The 23,433-nt window shown below is 37.6% G+C and overlaps 1 protein-coding gene across 2 annotated transcripts in view; it reads right to left on the bottom strand.

The window, feature by feature from the left end:
• Window positions 1-23,433, bottom strand: part of begain (brain-enriched guanylate kinase-associated) — an 81,423-nt gene that overhangs the window by 34,099 nt on the left and 23,891 nt on the right. Inside the window, exons 2-4 of one of the 2 annotated variants that reach the window (XM_084743032.1) lie at window positions 22,377-22,610; window positions 18,139-18,300; window positions 15,416-15,482 (exon numbers count right to left, since the gene is read on the bottom strand). In XM_084743032.1, the coding sequence (XP_084599158.1) occupies window positions 15,416-15,482; window positions 18,139-18,300; window positions 22,377-22,447 (300 nt within the window). In that variant the 5' untranslated portion in view covers window positions 22,448-22,610. The remainder of the gene's footprint in view (window positions 1-15,415; window positions 15,483-18,138; window positions 18,301-22,376; window positions 22,611-23,433) is intronic. The other variant, XM_084743033.1, reaches the window with a different exon arrangement.

Below are 23,433 nucleotides of genomic sequence, written 5' to 3'. Positions count from 1 at the left end.
CACACACACACACACACACACACACACACACACGATTGTGAAAGCTGCCACACAGCAGCAGCTGACAAATGACACAGCTCTGAGCACTCACTTGGCCTCCCACCCTGCTCTCTTCTAATCTCTCAATGGCAGTGATTGTTTTGAAATACAGGGGTGCACAGCCAATCTAATAGGTGGCAATTAATGTCAGTTTAAGCAATAGGCCAGCATTGATATTCAAATCCAATCCCGTTAAGGTCTCATTAATCTGCTGTCGAGACATGCAGCTCACTGGCACTCTTTCTCTTCCTCATTACTCTGGATTTCTATTCATATTTTGCGATGCTGACTGTGCGGACGAGCACATTAGGACATTTTTAAGCTCAGATATGTAACTGCAACTGTTCTGTCTTTGTTAAAACAGTGTTTTATTGGCTCAAAGACAATTTCTCACCCAGATGTAGAATATAATAATAGCACTGTAGTTTAAAGCATTGCTGCATAAGAAAACTGTAAACCACAACTTTCTATAGCTTAGATGATGAGTAGAAATAAAACTACTTATATTAAGGTTTTGCATGTCAAAAAGGCAAAACTGGACATCAGTTATAAAGATAACTTGAACAGAAACCCACAGAAGACTAGTTGATCAGTTTTGATCAAATTTGCACATTGAAAGATACAATCGCTATCTGTGAAACATCGTGAAAACGGTCTATTACCTTTGAGTATAATGTTATTATCACTGATAGGATGATGGCTAAAACTACAAAAGTAAGACCCAAGTTTTAATGAAGTTGCTCACATAAAAATATTGAGTACCACAACTTTAATATCAGTAAAAAGCACAAAACTGCCTCTTTCAGTCTGACACTTTAATCCAAAAGTGTAACATGCTGGTTCATCTTTAATATCTTCTTCCTCTCATTTCTGAAGTCTCTCTTACATGTATTTTTAAACTTGTGATTTATGGTTTACTGCCTGTTATAGTGACCTTACGTGTGAGAAAAAAGTGTGAAAACAGTGTTGCACATGTTCAAAAATAATCTGCCACTTTGAAGCCAGAAGTTATCTTTTATTTCCCCTCACTGTAGCTGCTGACTTTGATAAGTCTCATATATGCCGTAATCTCTTGGATCTTCTAACATACTGATGCTCCACTTGTGCATGATTAGAAGCAAAACTGAACACAGAGTCCACCTATAGATTAAAAATGAACAGAGAGCATCTTAATAGGCTTGATGTGATGAACATGATCTCGTACTGTACGTTGCTGAGAAGGAGGAAGTGTAATTTTAATTACAGCGTTATGGCCAGCGGAGGAATCACAGCTGTGCACACTGATTTTTTTGCTATCTCCTGCAGTCACACTGTGTTGGATACACAGGCTGTCACTAAGACGTTCTTATCAGTTGGTGCCACACGTATACGAGAACAGCATCAAGGAAAATTAATATGCAAATTTCATATCATATCTTGACCCAGTGGATATTGTTTCTCAGCACAAAGCAGCTCAGAGACTCACTGCCTGCTTCTCTTTGTCTTTTGACAATAAATGAATGCAACTTTCTTCTAATTACTCAGCAACAAGATGACCATGACATCTGAAACGCTTTTAAATCCTAAGTCATCTTACAAAGGGTCAGTTTTCTCCTGTATAATGCAGATTTGCAGCGAAATAAAACAATAATAACAACAACAAAACTAAATCTGTGGAGTTTGTTTCAATAATTGATTGGGGGTGTTTGTTGAATTGAGTGCACAGTGTATAAAAAGTGAAAAATGTCAGTTTTTCCACGATGGCCCCAATTTGTTTTACGTATTCTGCTGGAGATTCAGCCTCCTCACTGGACAACAAATCAAGCCTAAATCCCACGAGATGCAATTACTGAAGACTGCGGTTCACGGAGGAGAGCAGAAAACTCCACTCCAGTTAAATACAGTCTTATTTTTATGGGGAGGGGAAAAAAAAAAGAAAAGAAACAAATTAGATTTTCTAACCTCATTAAAGAGGATTTTCAAATGGAGACTCTGAAGATAACCACCTCCCAGAACAAAGCAGATTCAGAGTCTTGTGAGTTTTCAGAAACCGGGAAAAAGTCGGTCACCTCGATGGACAGAGTGGAGGCGGGAGAAAAGCTCTGGCAGACTCAAAGCGATTCAACTTCCCATGTGAAACTGGATATATGTACTACAAATAAACCTCAGTTTGTGTCTGAGTGAGACGACACTGAGCCTTACAGCCAGCTCCATTCTCATGGTTACAGATCACATATACCTCACATAACTGCTGACTAGTTAGTTGAGGTAGAGCTCATTTTGACTGCAACTAATGGTTTTATTTATTCTGAATTAAGCGATTATTTTCTCCATTAATCGATTGATTGATTGGTTTGTAAACATTCTGAAAATAGTGAGAAATGCCAGTACAACTGCCAGAAGACCAAAGTGACACATTCACAGTGTCTGTTTTGTCAAAATAACAGTGCAAACCTCAAAATGATTAAAAACACATTAAAATCATTCAAATTATTCAAAGGAATAGCAGCAAATTTGGAGCTGATACAATGAAATGTTTTCACCGGAGAAATTACTTCAATAATAATTAACTGACTCATTGTTTCAGCTGTACTCGCATGAACTGTTCACCAGTTTGATTCATAACAAAACATCATATTTAATAAACTATCTACACTCTGTGTGTAAAAATCCTAATGTGTAAAGAAACTAGTAACTAAAGCTGTCAGATGAATCAGGAGGGCTACTCTCTGAAATGGAGTGGAGTAGATGTATATAGGGTAATGAAAACAAAATACTCAAGTAAAGGACAGCACATTCAGTCTTGTGTGTTTACACTGGATGTACTCAGGTGAAGTAGTCAGAGCCCAACACACAGCCACTGTAGTTACATGCTTCAGGTTGCATTCATGCAAGTGCAACTGAAACACTTTCTGTGTAGACACGCAAGTTAAATCTCTGAATCTGAAGTTTTCTTTAAAAAAACCTTTATCACGTGCAAATACTCCCTCCTCACAACTGCAGTATTACAAGTTAACAGAACTGACCGAGAATTAAAGTTAGATTAAAAGTTATGCTGAGTTTATCCACCTCTGTAGTCACTGAGACAAAACAAAAACAGACTTTGCTTTTTCATAATGTGTTCTGAAATAAATAGGAACGAGTGGCCGACTGTAATTAAGAATACAATCTCTGGTAACAACGTGATCATAAATTAGTCCTGATAGTTTTGCACAACTAGCTGCTGCTTCACAGCTCAACTTATTTTTCTGCTCCAGAAAGAATCAGGAGTAAATAATTACGCACATCACATCTGCTGGGTTTCACCGTGGTGCTTCTCCCCCCTGTGTAATTCACGCTTTTCATTGAAGATTTATGATTAATGGCTGTCGTGTTAATGGCACTAATTAGTGCACTGCAGGCCTCGCCGCTGCTCACTGAAGAGCAGAGAAACAACACATATAGAGAGGGACACACATACAGATCAACACATTCATACACGGATACACACACGTCCCTCACTCCACACTGGTAAACATGGATGAAGGAGACATTATTTGCTATTCTAGGACATAGGACATTCTTATGGGAGTCTGTGACAATGAAAGCAGAATAAATGCTTCTCTACCTCAGATTTCTATGACTTCTCTGTTTACCAGCCACACACTCGCTGTTGAAACAAACATATTTATTACCTAAAACATTCATATTCCCTTCATGTTCTCATAATTCTCCTGTATTCTATTCATTTCATCCATGTTTCCCTCTTCTAGATTTAGTTGTCAGCTGCTAAAACAATTACTGCTCTGCTGTTGCCGTGCATGATAAACTAAGCAGCTAAAATGCATCGATCCTGAATCAAATATTATCGATCATCTTAATGCTTTTTTTATAGAGGCTTGGCCAAGAAAGAACCAATCAGAGACCCCAGGGATTAGACTGAGCTGCTGTGATTCATGAATAAACACATAAATAATTCTGAGTGGTTATGACAAGCGATAGATTAATACATCTGGAAAGAAAAGTGCTGCGAACCAAGAACAAAGGTGAAACATGCGGCCATTTGGGGAGATGCTTTGAGCTGGAACTAACAATCATTTTTCATTATTGATTAGTCTGTTGATCAGACTGTCACTTGAGATATTGTTTATTTATCCTATGAAATATGAAAATAATGATGGTCCACAGAGATATGTTTAAAGTACACTTGTGCTTAACTGAATGATTATTATTTTGTTTTATAATTATTATGCGTGTTAATGTTTTTCTTTGCATTAATATACGTTGCTGTTTTTGACACTTTGCTTTTTTTAAAAATATAGTTAAACATTTTAATTACTTGGGTCTCCCTTGAAAATAAAATGTCAATCTGAATGATACTTGTTTGATTAGTTTAAAACATATTAACCACCTATTAACCATTTGCAAGCTGTATATAGACCTTTATTATATGTTGACAATTTAATTATGAGCAAATATACAGTAAGTGTTTATTAATGTATTTGTCAAGTGGAGAGCAGTATAATAACAGGAAATTAATGACAATATACTAAAACCCAGTATTAGTATAATACATTTTCATGGGAGAAGTTATAATTACTGACAAATACTATATATTAATAAACACTTAAAAATGTCCTTATAAATATAAACCACATTATAGTGCATTATAAAGCCACTTAATTAATGTTGACTGCCTATAAATGTCAAATAGATGTTACTCAGTTCATTTATATAATATGACAGTGAGAAAACAAGCTAATTTCAGCAGATCTGAGATGAGGTCACCTGACTACAGTTTCAGCTTTTAAAGAGACAGTTCTTTTTTTATATATATATATTTTTCTCTTACCTGTGGAGCTATTTATCCATCTAGATAATTTTGGTGACTTTTGTAGATATGGGCTGTAGAGTTGTCTGCCTTCTCTTCAATATAATTGCACTAGATGGAACTGGGCTTGGGGTGCTAAAAAAAAAAAACACCTGAAAAACTCAACAGCGGTGTCTCTTTTCTTAAATTATAACCCAATTACTGAAGGTAAACCACAGACTTTATGGTGAGCAGCTTCATGTAGGAACTACTTTCTTTTTTTTTTTTGTAGAAAGAAAAGTAGTTCCAGTGGATTCTACCAGGGGAAGAAAATAGTTCCTACATAAAACTACTCACAACACGGTCTGTGGAATACCTTCAGTAATCAGGTCATGATTTCTGGAAGGAGACATGGCTGTTGAGGTTTTCAAATGTATTTTTTTTTGGCACATTATATGTGAGAGAAGGCAGACATCTCTATGACTGATATCTCCAAAACTAGGCAACTCATACTTAAAACTATGTAGATGGATAAATAGCCATACAAGAGTACAGTACAGAGGAAAAATATGAATTTTTGATTTTGGAGTGAACTGTCCCTTTAACTTTGGACATTTTAGATCTGATTTGTCATCATGTTTCCTTCAAAAGATCACTGATAACTCCTCCATCATGTGGAGGATCAGTTAGGACAAAGAGCAGAGTGTTTTGTTGGATGGTGAAAGAAGAATCAATCAAGAAGTGAGCAGAGTAGACTTGTTACTAGCCTCAGTATACAAGCAATACTGTTACTGATGTACAAGTAGCAATGCTACAATGTATTACAAAAAGCATTACCATCAAAATATACTTACAACTGCAATACCTAATTTGTTTGTCCACTTAGGGTTAGTGAAAATGAGTTGCAAACACAATATTGACACATAATCATCTTGCACCAGCAATCACAAAGCAATATTATCAATGATTTGGAGTCGTATTTGGCCTTCACCTGGTGAACGTCAGTCCAATATTCGCTCTCTTTTTGCTTAGTTACTCCTGAGGGAAATATCTGTCTCTTTCTCTGCTAAATGCTCCATTAAGCTGACCAGTCACTGTATAGCTCGGTATTGTCTCTAACTGCGTCTGTCTGCTGTTTGGTGCTGAGTGGGTGTGTAGGATGACTTTCTAGTGCTTTCTTTCTGAAAACAGCTGAAAACGATGCTATGAGAGTGCGAGAGTGAATCAAAACAGTTAAGTTTCTAGCCAGAACAGTTAAACAACAAGCTGAAACTATAAAGCCCTGCAAAGCCAAAGGGAGCTGCAAATTCATCACTATGAGCAACAGTTTACACATTGTCATTTGATACATTATTATAAGAAATATTGCTTATAGCCACTTTAAAGTACTCAAAAGAACTCATTATTCAGAAAAATATGTATTATATTATTGTATTACAGTCTTTCACACTAGCTAAAACACATTTCTTCTCAAAACTGTTAACATAAAACCAACATTCACAGAACCTCTGAATCAAACAATCGCCTCAAAACCATTTTTATCTGAGTTCAAAATCATACAATGCTTTCACACGGCCAGTTAGCAGCCATTACACAACACATCATAAAATTAAAAACACAGTGTTCAGGGCATTTTTGCTGGTAAAGGGCTTTGAGAAAAATTATTTTATTGAGTAGAGTAAAGGGGGGTATGCTGGAAAATTCATTTAGTGTATGAATCACTGAATCACATCGTTATAATATAGTGTGAACAATTTTCAGTCATTGTGTGTAAACAACAGTTGTGTTGGATTTGTGTTTGGTTTGTGCTGCCTTTGCTTACCATTTTACAATACAAGTGCATCACAGTGTAAAATGTGTTTTTTTGGCAAGTAAGAATGTGTTTAGAGTTTTGCCAAAAGAGTGAATGATTTGATAAATGGGTTTAGGACAATGAGAGTTTGTTTCAGAAAATGGGGTTTAATGTTTTAGCACTTGTGAACAACAGTAAAATTATTGATGCATTAATATGTAAATATCACTCTTCAGTTACAGGTGGTAAAGGCAGGGCTATAATTTTAATTAATTGAAATTAGTTACTTTATATACTGCTGGGTAGCTTGGGAATTCCCCCCTGGGATCAATAAAGTCTTATCCTCAGGGCTTAATTTGTGCCGGAACAGAATCCGGCACCTCCTTTGTCGCTATCAAAATTTGTAAATACATTTTGTGTAATATTTAATTATCTCTGGTGATTACTGTAAGTCTCACAGGAAGTTGGTGCTTGTGCTTTGAAATGGTAAAATAATTAGGGGGTGCTCATGTAGGTGCTGCGCTGTTCGTTGTACTGAAATGGAGCGGAGGAGGATGATAGACAGACAAAACACGTCTGTTAGTTTGGATTTGTAACTTTTAAACTTCTCTAATTCTACTTAACCCCCGTTGTAACAATCCACAGACAGAAGTGAAAAGACAGACATGGAGGGACAGTCAACAAGATAGAGAGAGAGAGAGAGAGAGATGCAAACCATAAACAGCTGTTTTTGTCTGCCCCCCCTGCTGATTTTGAGTGATTATTGTGGATGCTCTGATTAATAAATGTAAGTAAGTAATTGCTTGTTTTTGATGACAGTTTTGTTTAGTTTTGACAGCATGTACCTCGAGGCACTGTGGATTTTTGATGTGTTCAGTGACTGTTTCTCTCCTCCTGACTCACTGGATCAGCACCCTCTCTCTGTACAACTTCAGTACAGCTTAGCTTATATTATCTTAACTTATAGTAATACATCATTATTTATTTGTTAATTATATCTTGTATTGTTAATCCAAATCTGCATAGTAACTTAAGAATACTAAATAAATAAATGTAGTGTAGTAGCATGTTAATGCTTCTTAATGACAACCAGAGGATCTCTAAGATGATTGATGAATGACACTATATCATTTGAGTATTGATTAAATGAGTAATTCACGGCAGGACTGTGTTTAGTGGTGACACTTCCTAATGAAGTGGACATTACCCTTGTTCAGAGGGCAATCTTTGTCTACCTGCCAGTTCCAGGGCGGCTGTTAGTTTGCTGAACCTGCCAAAGACTCTCATAAGGACTGAGAGATGCAGTGAATTTCAGGACCATGGACGGCTCCTGTACAGCTCAAGCTCTTCAGTCCAACTTCTTATAACAGAATGGTGACTGTTACTCTGCAATAGAAATAGTCTGTCATACACTGATATTTTTTGCTGCTGTTGGTATTATTTCCTTGAGTATCATATCCATCAACTTAAGGTAAACAGCTATGTAAGTTAATAAGCCATTTAATTAAAAAAAGCAAGTAGTAAGAAAGTTATTTGAACTGTTCTTTTCTTTTTGGTTTTCAAGATATACTCATTCCTATGAGACGAGTGCGAAGATGTTTTGATAGTTTCATCTGCAACAGAAAGATTTCCCCAGTGTCTGCGTTGTCGGTTTGGAGCGGCTTACAGGAGCTTAGTTTCAATAGGGTTAAAAAAAAAATAAGATAAAGCAGGGCGGAGTCGCCACAAATGAAACATTTTTCACTTTTTGCTTTTGCTTTCTATCATAAACCACTTAAAGTTTTTCAATAGAGAAAACAGGTCATATGGGGGTCTATGGGCCCCTGAATTAGTTTACATGACATGTGAAAACTTTTCTAACTTCTCTAGAATAGATGCATGTAGACAACTGTGTGGATTTTAGCTCCACAACATACAAATACAACTTATTACTCAGAAAGCACACCTTGATCTGGTTTTCTGGGTACCATTCACTGCAGAAAGGACAAATCCAGTTTATATTTTTCAGTACTGTAGAATTAGAAGTATTAGTATTAGAATAGTTTACTAGTTAATTACACTTTATTAAAGAGTGTTCAGTTTCAAACTTTAATCTATTCTTTATTTATGTATATTTTTTGAGTTTTTTTAGCCTTTATTTGATTGGACAGCTTTAGACAGACAGGAAATAGGGGAGAGACAGGGGGGAAGACAGGCAAAGCAAAGGGTCACAGGCCTAAAATGAACCCCTGGCTGCTGCTGAGGACTCAGCCTCTGAATATGGGGCATGTGCTCTATTATCTGAGCTAGCAGGGCACCCAACATTCAGATATTCTAATGCAGTCTGTTTGGTATATTTTGGGTACCACAGACTACCTGACTAACAATTGTATGCAAATATGTGTTTTCTGCTGCACCAGCAGCGTCTCACAGGAGTCTCAGATTAATTTGAACTCTTCCTAAACAGTCTCACAGGCACAAAGCTATAACTAGTCCATCTCTGACATCGCCAGAGTTATATTTCAGCAATGCAATTTTCTTTTTTTTTTTTAGGTAAAGACATGATGTATTATTTCCTCTATACAAACAGCCTCATCTGCGGGACAGTTTATCTACAGATCACAACACAATTTGAGTACAATAACTCCAATGTCATCACAACGTGCATCTGTCAGTTCTTTCAGGTGTTAATCTCCTTGCTTTGCTCTTTATAAAATACTTTTATTCTTCAGTGTTTTTCACTTGACCTTGTCAGCTCGGGCCTCTCAGAACTTTTAATTACGTGTCTGATTTGATTGGAGCTGCCTTTGTCGCTGCCTGCCTGCCTGGACTGTCTTCTACAAAGGAACATATTTCCCCCTTGAAACGCCGTTGCATGACATGACATCAAAAGAAATGGCAATCCCAATGAGGCCTGCCTCTAAAAAAAAAAAAAAAAAAAATCCCATACTGTCTCCTGCCATGAAGACCGATTTGCTCCACCAAGGCTCTGTGCTAGACAGACAATCCCTTTGAAAAGCCAACAGTTTTCAAAATCATTTTCACATGACTAGAATGCGTGTTGATGTGTGTGTACTGTATGAGACGAATGATCCATGATGCCAGAGACATTTTAGGCTCTCGGTCTATTCATGGGATGACAAAGCAAGAAGGATTACATTGGAACATCACAAATAATAGGCTGAAAATACTGCAGGACAGATGCTGCTGTAAATCTTCTGAACATACAGCGCTGTATTTCATGTCTGCCGTGATTTATTGCAATTCTCACGCCTCACTGGTCCACCACCACGCATGAGTTCACAGAAAAATTCATCCAGCAAATCTCCATTATCTACCGCAAAGCAAAATATAGCTATTCACAGTAGCTTGTGCTTACTTTAAAGGGTCAGTTCACCCAAATGACAAATCATCATGGTGTCTCATAGGGATGGGAAAAGATTAAATGGTTACTAATTGGACTAATTGGGTATGATATATTTTTTTTTATTTATTTTTTTTTACAGACACTTTGGGAATGAGAATCAATGTTTACCTATAACTTACCGACCTCTGATTGGCCAAAGTTTTCTGTCATGGGCTAGATTTACTAGAGCCTGAAAACGGAACCAATCACAATATGCTTAAAGGTTATTATGGCATTTTTGCCCAACAATTGCCACAATAAACTCCAGCTTAATTTGTCTTCCTTTAGTATCGACAGATTTCAAACGTGTGCACGTATACAAAAAACATGGACACTGATGTGCGGTGTTTGGCACACACAAACAATGCACAAAAAACAACGGCTCCCACAGATAGTCTTGCATTATGGGTTGTTTTTAACCTTCATATTGCTAGGCTAGTGAGTTTCTTCAAGTCCTTTTATGGTGTCTTTTACAAGTCAGCCCTAAAAGTGTTTAGAGAGACCACTTATAGTTCAGTGAAATTTTAACGGCTCATGCAGTGTCTTTTATTGCAACAGAGGAAATAAATTCCTGATGAGTGAAAACGAGTTGGGAGACTGAATCATCTGTCAAGCAGCCATGAATTGCTGTTGTTACAAATGATGACGACCTCAAAAAGACAGTCAGGGAAAACCATTTTGACTGTGTCCAGAAGACTGGAGACAGGATAGCATGTGAGCATGTGTCTGATTTATGTCATGCAAATATCTTATATTTTACTTTACGTCATAATCAGGGTCATCTAATATTTGGGCCAATACAATAGATTTCTTGTTTGTATAATTACTTAACCTGGAATCAAGTACTGTATATTACATGACTACTCCATCTGTGACAGCCATCAGAATCAACATCTAAAGTAATTTGTTATTCAGGTAGTTTGGGTTTATTTGTCCTCATCTTGAGATGTAAGTCTGAGATTTTTGCTTCCATCCTACAAAATGTGAATATAATTTGGTGTGTATTTTTCAAAGGACTGAAAAATTTACCTACAAAACAAGCTGTCAGCAGTTTTCATTTTCTGGAGGTGTGTAAAGTATATAAGTATATTTAAGAATATTTAAGGTATAATAAATATAAATTCTAAATGCAATGGTATGCAAAACGCCTGTTGCACCACCTCATTATATAATTGCACACCACTTCCAGCATTGCAAAATGTCTAAAATGATTCAATATGAACATAATGTCCTCAGGACACTGGGCTGAACTGGGACAAATATAAGGTACTGTTAATTTTATAATTTGGGTGAAATAACCCTTCAAAAGAAAAGTTCAACATTTTGGAAAATGTGCAACATCACCTCTTCAAGCGTGAGGTGAGAGATTGATACCACTCTCACATTCATGTGTCAGTTATGGAGCTGGGAGTCGATTAGCTTAGCTAAGCATAAAGACCAGAAGCAGCTAGCCTTGCTCTGTCCAAAGTTTAAAAAATCTGCCTATTAGCATATCTAAAGAGCACACAAAACAAGTTATATGTCATTTGTTAAATCCATACACAAACTGGAATGTAAAAATGACAAGTGTTTTACAGGGAATCACGTGCTGTAACTGTTAACTATTTCTTGGTGAACAACAGCTGAGGAGACGTGTCATCACTGGTTCATCTAGACGTACTCATAGCATGTTACTCCCATACTGTTTCCCCTGCATCCATTCTTCATGATAAGTTACATTATACTAACTCTCTCCAGTCCGTACTTTTTTTCTTTTTAGGAGTGATATAAACGTTCTTATCTAACTCTTAGCATGAAAGTGATGTCAAATGATTCCTTTAAAAGATTCACGGTTTTAAATGGACAGGAAAGTAGAACGCACCATTAAAAATCAGTTGACTGTTGCTCACTATTTAGCTCGCCACGGGTCAGTATTGACTTGCCCTCCTCCATTAATGTGTGTGGCTCAGACAGGCCCTACGGATCAAACTGGTGATGAGATTACGATCCACTTTCACTTTAATCGAAATACTGTAAGTCACATAAGGATGGACCTCGCTGTGGAGCCGGCTCATCTTCTGGCTGATAAATCCTAAAGCTGGGAGGGAAAATGCCTGAGGAACCTCTCAACCTGATGTGATTGGACAGCTGCTGCTGAGGTGACCAGAACAGCGGTTTAGCTGTAATAGTTTTCTAACAGGGCTGCATGGCAGGTAAGACCAATTACTTTGGACATTGATTGCGCTGCCTGTCTTTGATCATGTAATTGCTTTGAGAGAGATGAGAGTGGTTCTGCTGCTAAACAGGTGTGTTCAAATCGATTATAGTAGATTTCTCATTTCTTAGAGGAGAGACAGAGAGAACAGAGAGAGTAAATGTCATCATCACTCTTGCATTATCTAGTTGCATTAGACCACAGTTTAACATTATTCATCATTTATCGTGATCACTGTATTGGAAGATCTGAAGCTTGTGTATTTATCCGTATTTTGTCTCTCCTGCCTCTCGAATCTGGCACTTTTCCAGCTATTTTCCCTTTCAAAAGAGGCCAAGGCGTCTCAGCAGGGTTCCAAACACTTAACACAATCATTGATCTATGTTTGAGTGTGTGCAAGTGTGTCGGTGCAAAATTACATTACACGCATTATACAGATGCTTTTTGTCTGGCTTCTGTGTATATCTTAAGTGTAAAGGAGTTTCCAGGTGGGAGGCATGTGTTTGGGTATGTCTGGAAGAAAATTTCATATTTATTTTGTTCCTTTAACTCACGTCTTAATATTTTTATTGGTAAACTGTTGGTCTTAATTATAATCTGAACAGATCATATTATTACTGGTCAGATGCTGATTTTACTGATTTTATTCCAATTTTCTTAATGTTTTTAATTTGTGTATTATTTATGTGTCTCTTTTAATTCTGTTTAGTTAAGTTGAATGTTTAGTCTTTACGCTATCCACGTAGTTCTTGAGGCTGCAAGACATGGTTAATGAACATGTTTGTTAAGGCTTGCAAAATATCTGTCTCCCTGATAAAAAAGTCAAAGGTGTAAGCTTTTGTACATAATAAAATGGAAGAAGAAAACTAAGAGCATCGCTTCATTTGAAATCTGTGAGGTTTCTGATGATGGAGGGCTGAATGACGGGCTACACTTTGAAGAAACTTCCAACAAAATCAGCGGTTTAAATGTGTTATCTGTCAAGTTTTAGATCAGGTTTTTGATGAGTCAGTGACTATCATGCAGTGTTTTGCTCCATAAAATTTTCTAACATTTGCTACAGCTGTAATTCCCACCTCTTCTTATAGCTATAACAGCTGAGAATCCTGGGTATTGTCATATTTAGAACCATCCACCATACCAACATGATGGAAAAACATGATTTCTCAGAAATAAGGTTGAAAAACTAAAACTGAAAGACATATAACTGCAGAACAGGAGATTATTGAGGATATCATTAGATGGAAAATGGTAGAAATACATTTACAACTAGTAAATCTTCTGTAGGGCATATTTTCTTTTCAAGCTTTTTTTTTCCAAAAGTGACCTGCTGTGGTTTTTAGACTCAGTTTTAACAAGTCTATTTTCTCTGGGATTGAACTGAAAAGATCATAAATTGTTCAGAGAACAAAGTGCAGACTGCAAAAAACAGTCGCTGCCAAGACAACAACTTTTTCTTGGCCGTCTTTGTTCAACAACTGGTGTTTCATAGAAAAGTAAACTGTAAGTAATGGTTTCCTAGTAACTACAGGACCTCATGTTCTCCAATAAATGATTCCAGGTCAAGCTTTGGGTCACAAGCTGTTTAGTTGTGTGTGTATGTGTGAGACAGTTTTTCTGTGTGCGTGCAAATATGTGGCTGAGGCTGAGTTCACGAATCCGTCACCTTCATACATCTTTTATGAGTTTCAGTGAGAGCTCTGTGGTACGTACAGACACCATTAGGATTCTGCACTTCCTGATAATATCAATACAAACAACCACAGCGGTCAGGAGATGTGAAAGCTCAGTGAGTGAGGCTGAAAATGTAGTCGCACAGCGGTGAAGGCTCTACAAGCATGTGGTGGCCTGGAGGTTGGAGAAGCTGGAAGGATGCCAGTTTAAATCCATGACCCCTGCTGAGTGGTGAACTAACCACATCATGCATGTAAGTAAAAGTAGCCCAGAACTCAGAATTGCACTTAAGTAAAAGTGCAGGAGTATTATCTGCAAAATGCACAGAAAGTATCAAAAGTAAAAGCAGCAATTATGCAGAATGGACCTTTTCAGAATATTATTTCATCACATATTCTATTAATGTATTATCGTTACTGATACATTAATGTGTAAGCGGCATCATAGTAGCTAATTTTGCCAACTAAATACACTGTTGGAATTTAGTCATATTTTATAAGCTAATCAGATGTTTTAGATCAAAATCTTACTCTGCAAAGTAACTACAACAGTCTTATAAATGTTTAAAAAATATTACAATATATTCTTGTAAAATGTAGTGAAGTAGAATTATAAAGTAGTCTGACATGTCTCACATTTTAATGCAGAACATATTATAGCGTTAAAGTGGAGATATGCGAGTACAAGCCTACAACTTCCACAGCACTATAGAGAAAGACACTTTCTCTAGAGAATGCTCTTATCTTTTACAGGTGTGTGCATCTGCTGTACATTTTGCTTTAATACTTAGTAAGACTTACTATATGTGAAGACACTTTTTGTTTATTCTGAATAAATTCTGAATATTATTTTCTTAGAGCAGTACAATGCTTTTCAAAATAAGCATAATTAAGTACAATAAACTCTGAAGGCCAATGTAATAAAGGTACTTTTCAAAGCTGTTTTTCGTATAGCACAAGACTGAATGGCAGCAAATGGTTTCAGTTTTTTCTTTTCAGTTTTTTTTTCCCTCACGCTGATCACATTCACACAGTTAGACATTCATACCTGGAAGCTACCGGCTACTGAGCAGCTCACTGGAGCAGTTGGGGTTAAGAGCCCCTGCTTTCATTTTCCCCACCCTAATTTATCCTGCCGATCCAGGAGATTGAACCGATGACCTTACAGTCACAAGTTTGCTTCTTAAACTTTTCAGCCACCACTGCCCCAGTTAATGGTTAATAAAAGACATATTACCTTTTAACCCTGTGCCTCAACTTTTACTTCCACCGACAAGAGAAGACTGTGGTTGTAAGGGACATTTTAGGGTATAAATGTGTGGAAAAGCTCAACCATGTTGCTGCAAAAGTACATATGTCAAGTAAAGGTTGCAGAATTTAAAAACAATTGCATTATATCAAGGTTTTGGTATTTCAGTATCTCAATATCTCTGATTTTTACAAAATAGGAAATGATTTTGGTTATGATGCGAGTTTGAGCTGCTGATGTTTGTTTCAAACTAAAATGTAAACTTTCAGCAACATGAGGTTTAAAACTGCAAACACTCCAGCAGGAGTCTCTTACCGTCCTGTGCATTTTGTCCTCCAAATCCTGGTTGATCCTCTGAAGAGCTGCATAGCTGCTCTGGATCCTGAAAGGACAGAAAAAGAATTATGGCCTGTTAAAAATGCAAATCGCAACATACAATGACTAAAGAGTATTTTACCGCTCATACTGCCAAATAAGCACCAGTAATCTCTGCATGAATTTAGACGGAGAAATAAATAAATTACTAGATCAGGGCACTGACGGAGAGTCTCGGAGGGGATTTGCGGGATATTTTAAGTTCTGACTCAGATTTGAAGATCACTCAGGATAAAAATCTGCTGAGCCAAAACACAGTAAAAAGGGTTGATGATATGTTTAAGCACCACAGCAGGAGATTCTAAGAAAAAAATGTGGTGTGTGATCATAAAAAACTTTAAATCCTTAAATATTTTATGATAGGAAATCAGTAAACACGGATAAGGAGACCCACAGCACTGACTCTGCAGCTGAACAGGTTTAGCTTTTAAATGTCTTTTTCTTCATTTTTTATATTTAAATTCTCTGTTTTCCTTTTGTGCTGTATTTAATCATCACTTTCTGTAACACATTAATTGAAGGGGCATGCACAAGACTGTCTTTATGTTGTCATAACCATGTCATGAAACCTGTCATGAACTTGTCAATAATGTCTCAGTTAATGTCAAGCTGTCATAACAAATACTTCTTTAACAAAGTCAACTTTGCATTAAATTACTTTGAATGACACTTAAAGACAACCGTCATAACATTCATAGGCTCTTTCATGTTCATGATAGGCCTCATGACATGGTTATGACAGCCTTATGCACACCCCTTCAAGTGTCATCCAATTGCTCCTGATGGTGTGTGAATGAGTTCTTAGGAGGCACCTTGCATGGCAGCCTCTGCCATCAGTGTATGAATGTGTGTGTGTGAATGGGTGAATGGGACATGTAGTGTAAAGAGCTCTGAGTGGCTAGAAAAGCTCTATAAATGCAAGTTCATTTACCATTTACAATCCAGTGAAACAGCACCTCGACTCTTTATTTGTTAACTTGTTCCTGGCGTTTTATCCTGTCACCTCACAGTTCAGTATCACATTTTCACATTAGCTCTCAGGCCTAACAGAGTGTTGATAAACCAGCATTTATGGCTCCATTAAGCAGACAGATATGGAGAGTGTGGGCAGTGGAGACAGAAAGCAGAGACAAATCATTTAACAAGGACCTGAAAGAGATTTGAGAGAGTACAGTGGCACCGGAGGAGAGTGGTTTACTGATTGATGAAGAACAAATAAAACCGGTCCTTATGAGAAACATGTTGCCGTTCTACATTCAAAAAGGGCAGAAGACCAGAGTCTGTCAGGCTGCACTTTCTGCAGTTGGCTGGGGGTGAGTTCTGCTAACCATAAGAAAAGAAGACAGAATTTGTGGATAGCCTGAAAGACTCAAGGCGATGAAGGCACCGGGCAGCCATACCGTCCGCTTTCCAAGTTTCCAAGTTTTGTGGCCAGAGACTTAGTTTTAAGGAGGAATTTTAAGTTTATTTAAACAGCATATTAATCATATTATTTATATGGCATTGCCACAGAGAATCCTCTAAAACAACAAGATAATTTATCATAAGAAACAACTTTTGTTTTCTCAAGACCACAGGATAACTACTGCTTTGAGGTCAATGTCATGTCTAAACTTCTCCTTAAATGTTCTGAACGTTGTCTCTAACAGAAAGACAGAATAAAATTTCTGCCTGTGTTAAACCCTGATTGGAGTGCAGTCTAATGCATTGATCAATAATGTGTAATTAGCTGGGATACTGGGCTGCAAAAAAGTCCTGCTTACATAAAAATACTCATAAAACATCGCATTGTCCAAAGCTGTGAAAGAGACTAAATGGTTTATATGAGCAAAGGTGCTAAGATTCATCATAAATTTGAATCTTTTTCTATCGTACATAAAAGATCACCTCAAAAACATCAATGTAATATCCATTTCTAGATGAATGTGTTGTGGTCGTTATAAGGAATTATGTACAAAAACCTGTGCAGTCCTGTGACAGGACTAATGGAGACAGTGTGTTTTACCCGTGTGTCGGACTACCTACTCTCACACCTCTCTGATGTCAGAATTTTTGTTCCTCACACAACTACCTCCAGTTACTTTTTGCATATAGGGGAGTAGTGGTAAATACAGAGTCAGCTGAACTGAAGTTTTCCGTTATTAATTCATACAGATGATCTGAAAATAAATGAGAAAACTTTCAACCTCATTTCAAAGAGGTGGATAAACTGAGTTTACTTGGGTTTACCCTCCACTATACGCCGCTGCTACATGTACAGATGAGTGCAACACTTTAAATACCTCTGAGGAAAGACTGTCCCAAATCGTGGGATGTTATCCCCATTTGAATGATTATTGGTGTCCCACTTTTTACCTCACCATCGAATGTGGCTGCTAGGGACAGCTCTAAACACTTTTACTTTTAGATGTGCTTAGATGACACATCACAGGAGAAAGTTTGTTTCATGTGCACGTGAAAATCAAGTTCCTTGATGCCACAGCACGACTTTGGTGCATTAGTTCCTGCAGGGGAAGTGACAGTTTATGCATACATGAAAAGGCACACATGTCCACAGAGTCATGCTCATGTGCACACACACACACACACACACACACACACACACACACACACACACACACACACACACACACACACACACACACATACACACACACACACACCTGCGTAGTTTCTCTGTGAATTTCTCCAGTTCCTCCTGGGCCCGGCGCAGCTCTGTCTCCAGGTACTGCCGAGTGGAATCGAACTCTGTCTCCACCATCTCTAGTTTGTGGGTGGTGTACGACAGACGCTTGCGGAGGTCATCCTTGTGGTCGTGGAAAGAGCTGAACATGCAGCGGAGAGAATTCAGAAAAAGTCACAAACACTGATTCACTGTTGTTGCTGTCAAACTTTGTCAGATTCATACAGCAAAGCAGAGAGAAAGAGAGGAGCGGAAACAGAGACAGAAAGAAAAGGAAATACAGTAGAAAGTAAAAAGTATATGTGTTTGTGCGAGGGTGGGGTGAAGGGATGAAGTGTAGCTGGAGTGTAATTCAGTTTGGAGTGAGAGAGGTCCCAGGCAGGGGGAAGGCAGCGAGGGCGATGGGGAGGGGGAAGGGGAGGGGGAGGAGATGGATGGAAGAGGAATACTAATCATTTCCCATTCACAGGAAGGGAGCAGAGCTGGGAAAGGAGCTCCCATCGGTGTAATGGTGAATTCCATTACACATCCCCCTATTGAATCTCTGAAAGAATAGGAGAGGATTTTTGCCTCTAGACAAAGACCACGGGTGTTTCACAGAAGAAGAGATGAAAATACAGAATGAACCATGGCTTTGCGTGCGAGTAAGCTTTAAAAGAAGGTGAAAGAGCACAGAAAGAGCACCGTTTCAACACCACCACCACAGCAACAACAAAGCAGACAGGGAGCCATATTTCGGCTGTGTGTTTGATGCAGGTTTGAATGTGGGGGATGAAAACACAGCGACAGCACCGACTGAGGGAATGGATGTGGTAATGAAAGGCTAGAGATGGGGGAGCAGGGGCAGTGAGCGCTCTGGGGGATTTAGCATTTTGCCAGACTGATGGATACTTGGCTCACGGAGGGGTTCGATGGCTCAGCGCTGCCAACCAGCAGACGCAGTGAGTGCACCTCCAAGTTCACCTCGGCCCAGAGCCTCAATTAGGAAGCTGGCAATAAAGGAGGAGAAAATGGTGTCCACTGTGACGGCCCAAGAAAGACTTATGGACTGTCTTGTGTCAATACATGGGTGGGGCGATGGACTATCTTTAAAGTCTGAGCACTTTGTTAAAGATCAACACTAATTAAGCCTTCATCAAGCAGTAAAGAAGTCAGTATGTAAAGCAAAAATAAACCAATAAAATGGACTTAAACAAACATCAGGGGCCATAGTACAGAAATTTCCTATCTAAAATTAAGATAAAATAGGATTTCCTCCCCAATTAATCCCAAATAAAAATACAAAGTGCAAAGTATTCTTCTCAAAAACTACTAAGAGTAGTAGCTACTTTTTCATACTCCATCTTTTCATCTTTTTCATCCTTTTTTTTACTCCATTATGATCTTAGTAACTGAGTAGATTACATTGTGTAATGTATTATGTACAAACAAAATTACAGACTTAAAAAACTACCTACAAAAGTACAAGCAGCCAAATAAATGATTGTAATAAATGATGTAATTTGAGTAGTTGTCATTGGTTACTTCCGCTCCTGGGTATTAATTTAGAAATCCTAAGTTTAGAAATCTTATCCTATTTTATTTCACGCTATCTTATCTCAGGTTAGGAAATCCTAAATACTCAATCCAGCACTGCTTATCACCTTTTATGTCTGTTACCTAGCAACCGAGACTACTTTTCTCATCTCGCAGAGCTAAACATCTTCCTAAGTGTTGTTGTTTCTTTCTCTCTCTCATTAAAAGACATAAAAAAATGGAGCAAAAACAATGGACACTTAACTTCAGGACAGATGAGTTATAGGTAACATCTGCAAAGAAATCCAGAGGTGCTGTTTTTAGGGAATTTACTATAATACTAACATGGGAGGTAAAAGAAAGAGAGAGGGCTAACTTAGATAGTATACACATCTCAACCATATACGGTACAGTAAAGCAATAAAAAAAAAAGCAGTAATACGGCATTAGTAACAGTTAGATATTGTTTGCTAATGTTGCTGTTAGCTACAGTTAGAGAACACTACTGTCGGATACTATCAGGAATTAGATATAGACCAACAACTTAAAAAATAATCTTAGATTTCTTTACAAAAGTGAAGTTAGATCTATTTATTAAAAGGCACAGTTTGAAATGTGGGATTCACTTTCGTGCTGAGAGTTAGATAAGAGGATCGTTACCACTCTCAGTGTCTTCGTCTAAAGTGGAAACGCGTGCCTTCAAACACCTCTAAAGCTCATTACATAATACATACAGTAGTACCTATCTTGTTTAACCAGCGCAGAAACAAAAATGTTAAATCTTGGCAGATGGAGATTGGAGAAGAGACACCGCCTGTAACTGATTTAACAGTTTTTACATCACTGTTTATGTACAGATCAAACAAACATACAACATGTTAATTAGAGGGTTTTAGAGGCACATTTTTAATTTTTAGTAAGAGCCAGGCAAGCTGTTTCCCCCTGCCTCCAGGGTTGATGTTAAACTCAGATTATTGCCTCCTGGCTCTATAACTCTGTACTGAGTACGCATACATTTGAGTGATTTTAATCATCTCATCAAAGTCTAGGCAAGACAGCAAAAACTATTCCTTTAAGTACGGAGCTGGATCAGAATATTGTTAGCCTAGCTTAGCATAAAGACTGGAAACAGGGGAAGATAGCCTGGCCTTATCCAAAGTGGAAAACATAAGCCTAGTAACATTTCTAAATCTGCACAAAATATTGATGTATATATAAAAATTGTGGTTGTAGGGGAACTTGAGTGGTAGAAGTGATTAAGTGCACACTCCTAAAGACTAAAAACCCAAACATGTGCTCACATCCCATATCTGGCAAGCTGCTCTACAGCCGCCCAGCTAGAATTTATTTGTTCCAAGAACATCCTAATAATATTATTAGACAATGTGGTTGTAATAGTTTCAGCGAAAAAAATTTTTCCGGTTGCCAGAAGGTTCTTCTTACAGGCTGGATAACATTCTCTATAAACATTTTCAAAATGTTTGGTGATAACCTACTTAACACTGTGAGAACATTTTGCCTCTGAAATGTTTTCAGCAGCATGTCTTTTTTTTAATCATTACCAGAATATTACTAGTTTAGAGTAGGATTACACACATGTGTTGTAGTAAGATTTATACTGTATATTTGGTCCCATTTTACAATAGGACTATACCCTTATAAATATTTATAAATGGTTTATAATTAGATCCTTAATTAGCTTGCAATACTTAATAAATCATTAATTAATTCTGAACAAGTTATAACCCAGTTTTCATACATCACTGTGGGTTCACTATTTGATAAGATCAATCACTGCTTACAACAAATTAATTTCTCTTATGAGTTGTTAACATAAATGGCTAACAGGACCTGTGTGTAAAATACCAAATATTTCAACATTATTCTAATATTCTAACAACATTAATGTTCTTTGACTCACAGGGACTGGACTGACCGCTGTGGTCGCTACATTGATTTTGATACTTTACTTAACTACTGGAGTTGGAGTCGAAACCTATGTAAAAGGTTGATAATACATAAATATGCAACATTCAGAATTACTTTTTTTTCACTTATTAAACATAAACTGAACATATACTATCAAAATATTGTGGACAAATGAATAAACTGTGGCAAAGAAAAGCATAAAACATGTGTTTTTCAAAACAATGCACCACCAGGCAGATAGACAAATATATAAACAGGCGAGTCAATGAAGAGTTTATGTACCCAGCATGCTGAGATTTGCACGCTCAACCCCACTTGCCTGGCGCTACAACAAAACAAAATCTTTACAACCTCTCCATTGTCTAACAGCTGCATGTGATGTTGTAAAATCACATGGCAAAGAGCCAGTGAGCTGTGTGAAAATTGCTCTGGGCTCTTATCACTATGTAATGCCAGTTTAATTAAGTCTGCACTCACAGCCATTGATTATTTCTTTTAGGGTATTATGTTCTTTTGTCAGCGTCCAGATGTATAAGACCACTGTTGGCAAAATGCGGCGTTAACTTGGATGTAGACATCAACTGTTACATGACAAGAGATGTGAAGATGAATGATGGGAATGAATAGATGCCACATTATGTTTTAATGGCTTTTTAATGGTCATGACCTCCCAATGAGTCCATTTCCATTAGTCAAAATGAATGAAATGGATTCCCCAATAATGAGGCTGATGTTTAGACTTAAAAAAACACTCTCCAGACTGACTCATCTTACCTTCTTTTGGAGTGTTTGCAACCATTTCTCTGTGTTTTCAGGGCAGTTTTGCCAATATATATCTTTTTCATATTTTTCTCTCTGCCTCGGTGCTCATGTGTGTGTAGTTGTTGCCACTGCTGCTGCTGGTCGGCTGAATGTTGAAGCCAAGTTTGAACTCTAACCACAAACCAACAGTCAAAGCTCTAAGTCTTGCCTGGGGAGGCAGATAGGAGTTGGCTATCTGTGATGACCCTGGCAAGAGAGCAGAGAAAAACAGCTTTGAAGTCCCACAGATTTAGCAGCACATTTAGTTCTGTTGACTCCGGAGAAAAAACAGAGATTTTGTGTGCATTCAGAAAATGAGCCAGTTTGGTATGGTGAAGCAGAGCTGGGGGATCAATTAGATAAGTTCAGTAAACAAACTTAAATAGCATGCAATACTTTGAATTATTGCACCTCCAGTTGAACTTTGCACTTCCTATTGAAAGACCAGTGCACAAAGATCTTTTAATCTATTTCCTATAAGTCTATAATCCAAAATGTGAACACAATACAACCAACCCTAGTTACCCTGTTATAGAAAACTACACTTAATATAGAAAGATTAATATTTCTATTACTCGAGGCACCTTTTTCATCATTAGAGATTGTTGATAATAATTGAATGCAGCCACCACAAACTGCAACACCCTATGGAATAGTCAGTTATTGACCAGCTGACCACAGAGGTTATTTCTCAATAAATCAGTGTTATGATGAATGTGCGTGTGTGTGTGTGTGTGTGTGTGTGTGTGTGTGTGTGTCTGTTTCCATTTCCATCCGTCATCATTGCTCTGCGGTGCTGGGGCTTGAACTCACATCCCCTGCACCCTAAGAACTTAATAACCTGCCACAAGCATAAAATGCCAGAAGACACCTTTCCAGTTGTACATCTTTCCTTTTGTGGCTGCATTGGATGAGTCTTGCTGATATCGGTGCCCATTACCTATTCATGTTGTGTCACAAATCATAAAATGCCAAAATGAAAAGATATATTTAGAGAAAAATAAATGACCATTTGTTAGAGCACTCTCCT

Source organism: Lutjanus erythropterus, chromosome 18 (assembly GCF_056507025.1).
Source record: "Lutjanus erythropterus isolate fLutEry1 chromosome 18, fLutEry1.hap2, whole genome shotgun sequence".
NCBI lineage: Eukaryota > Metazoa > Chordata > Actinopteri > Lutjaniformes > Lutjanidae > Lutjanus > Lutjanus erythropterus.
This window is presented reverse-complemented; position numbering and strand designations above follow the sequence as displayed.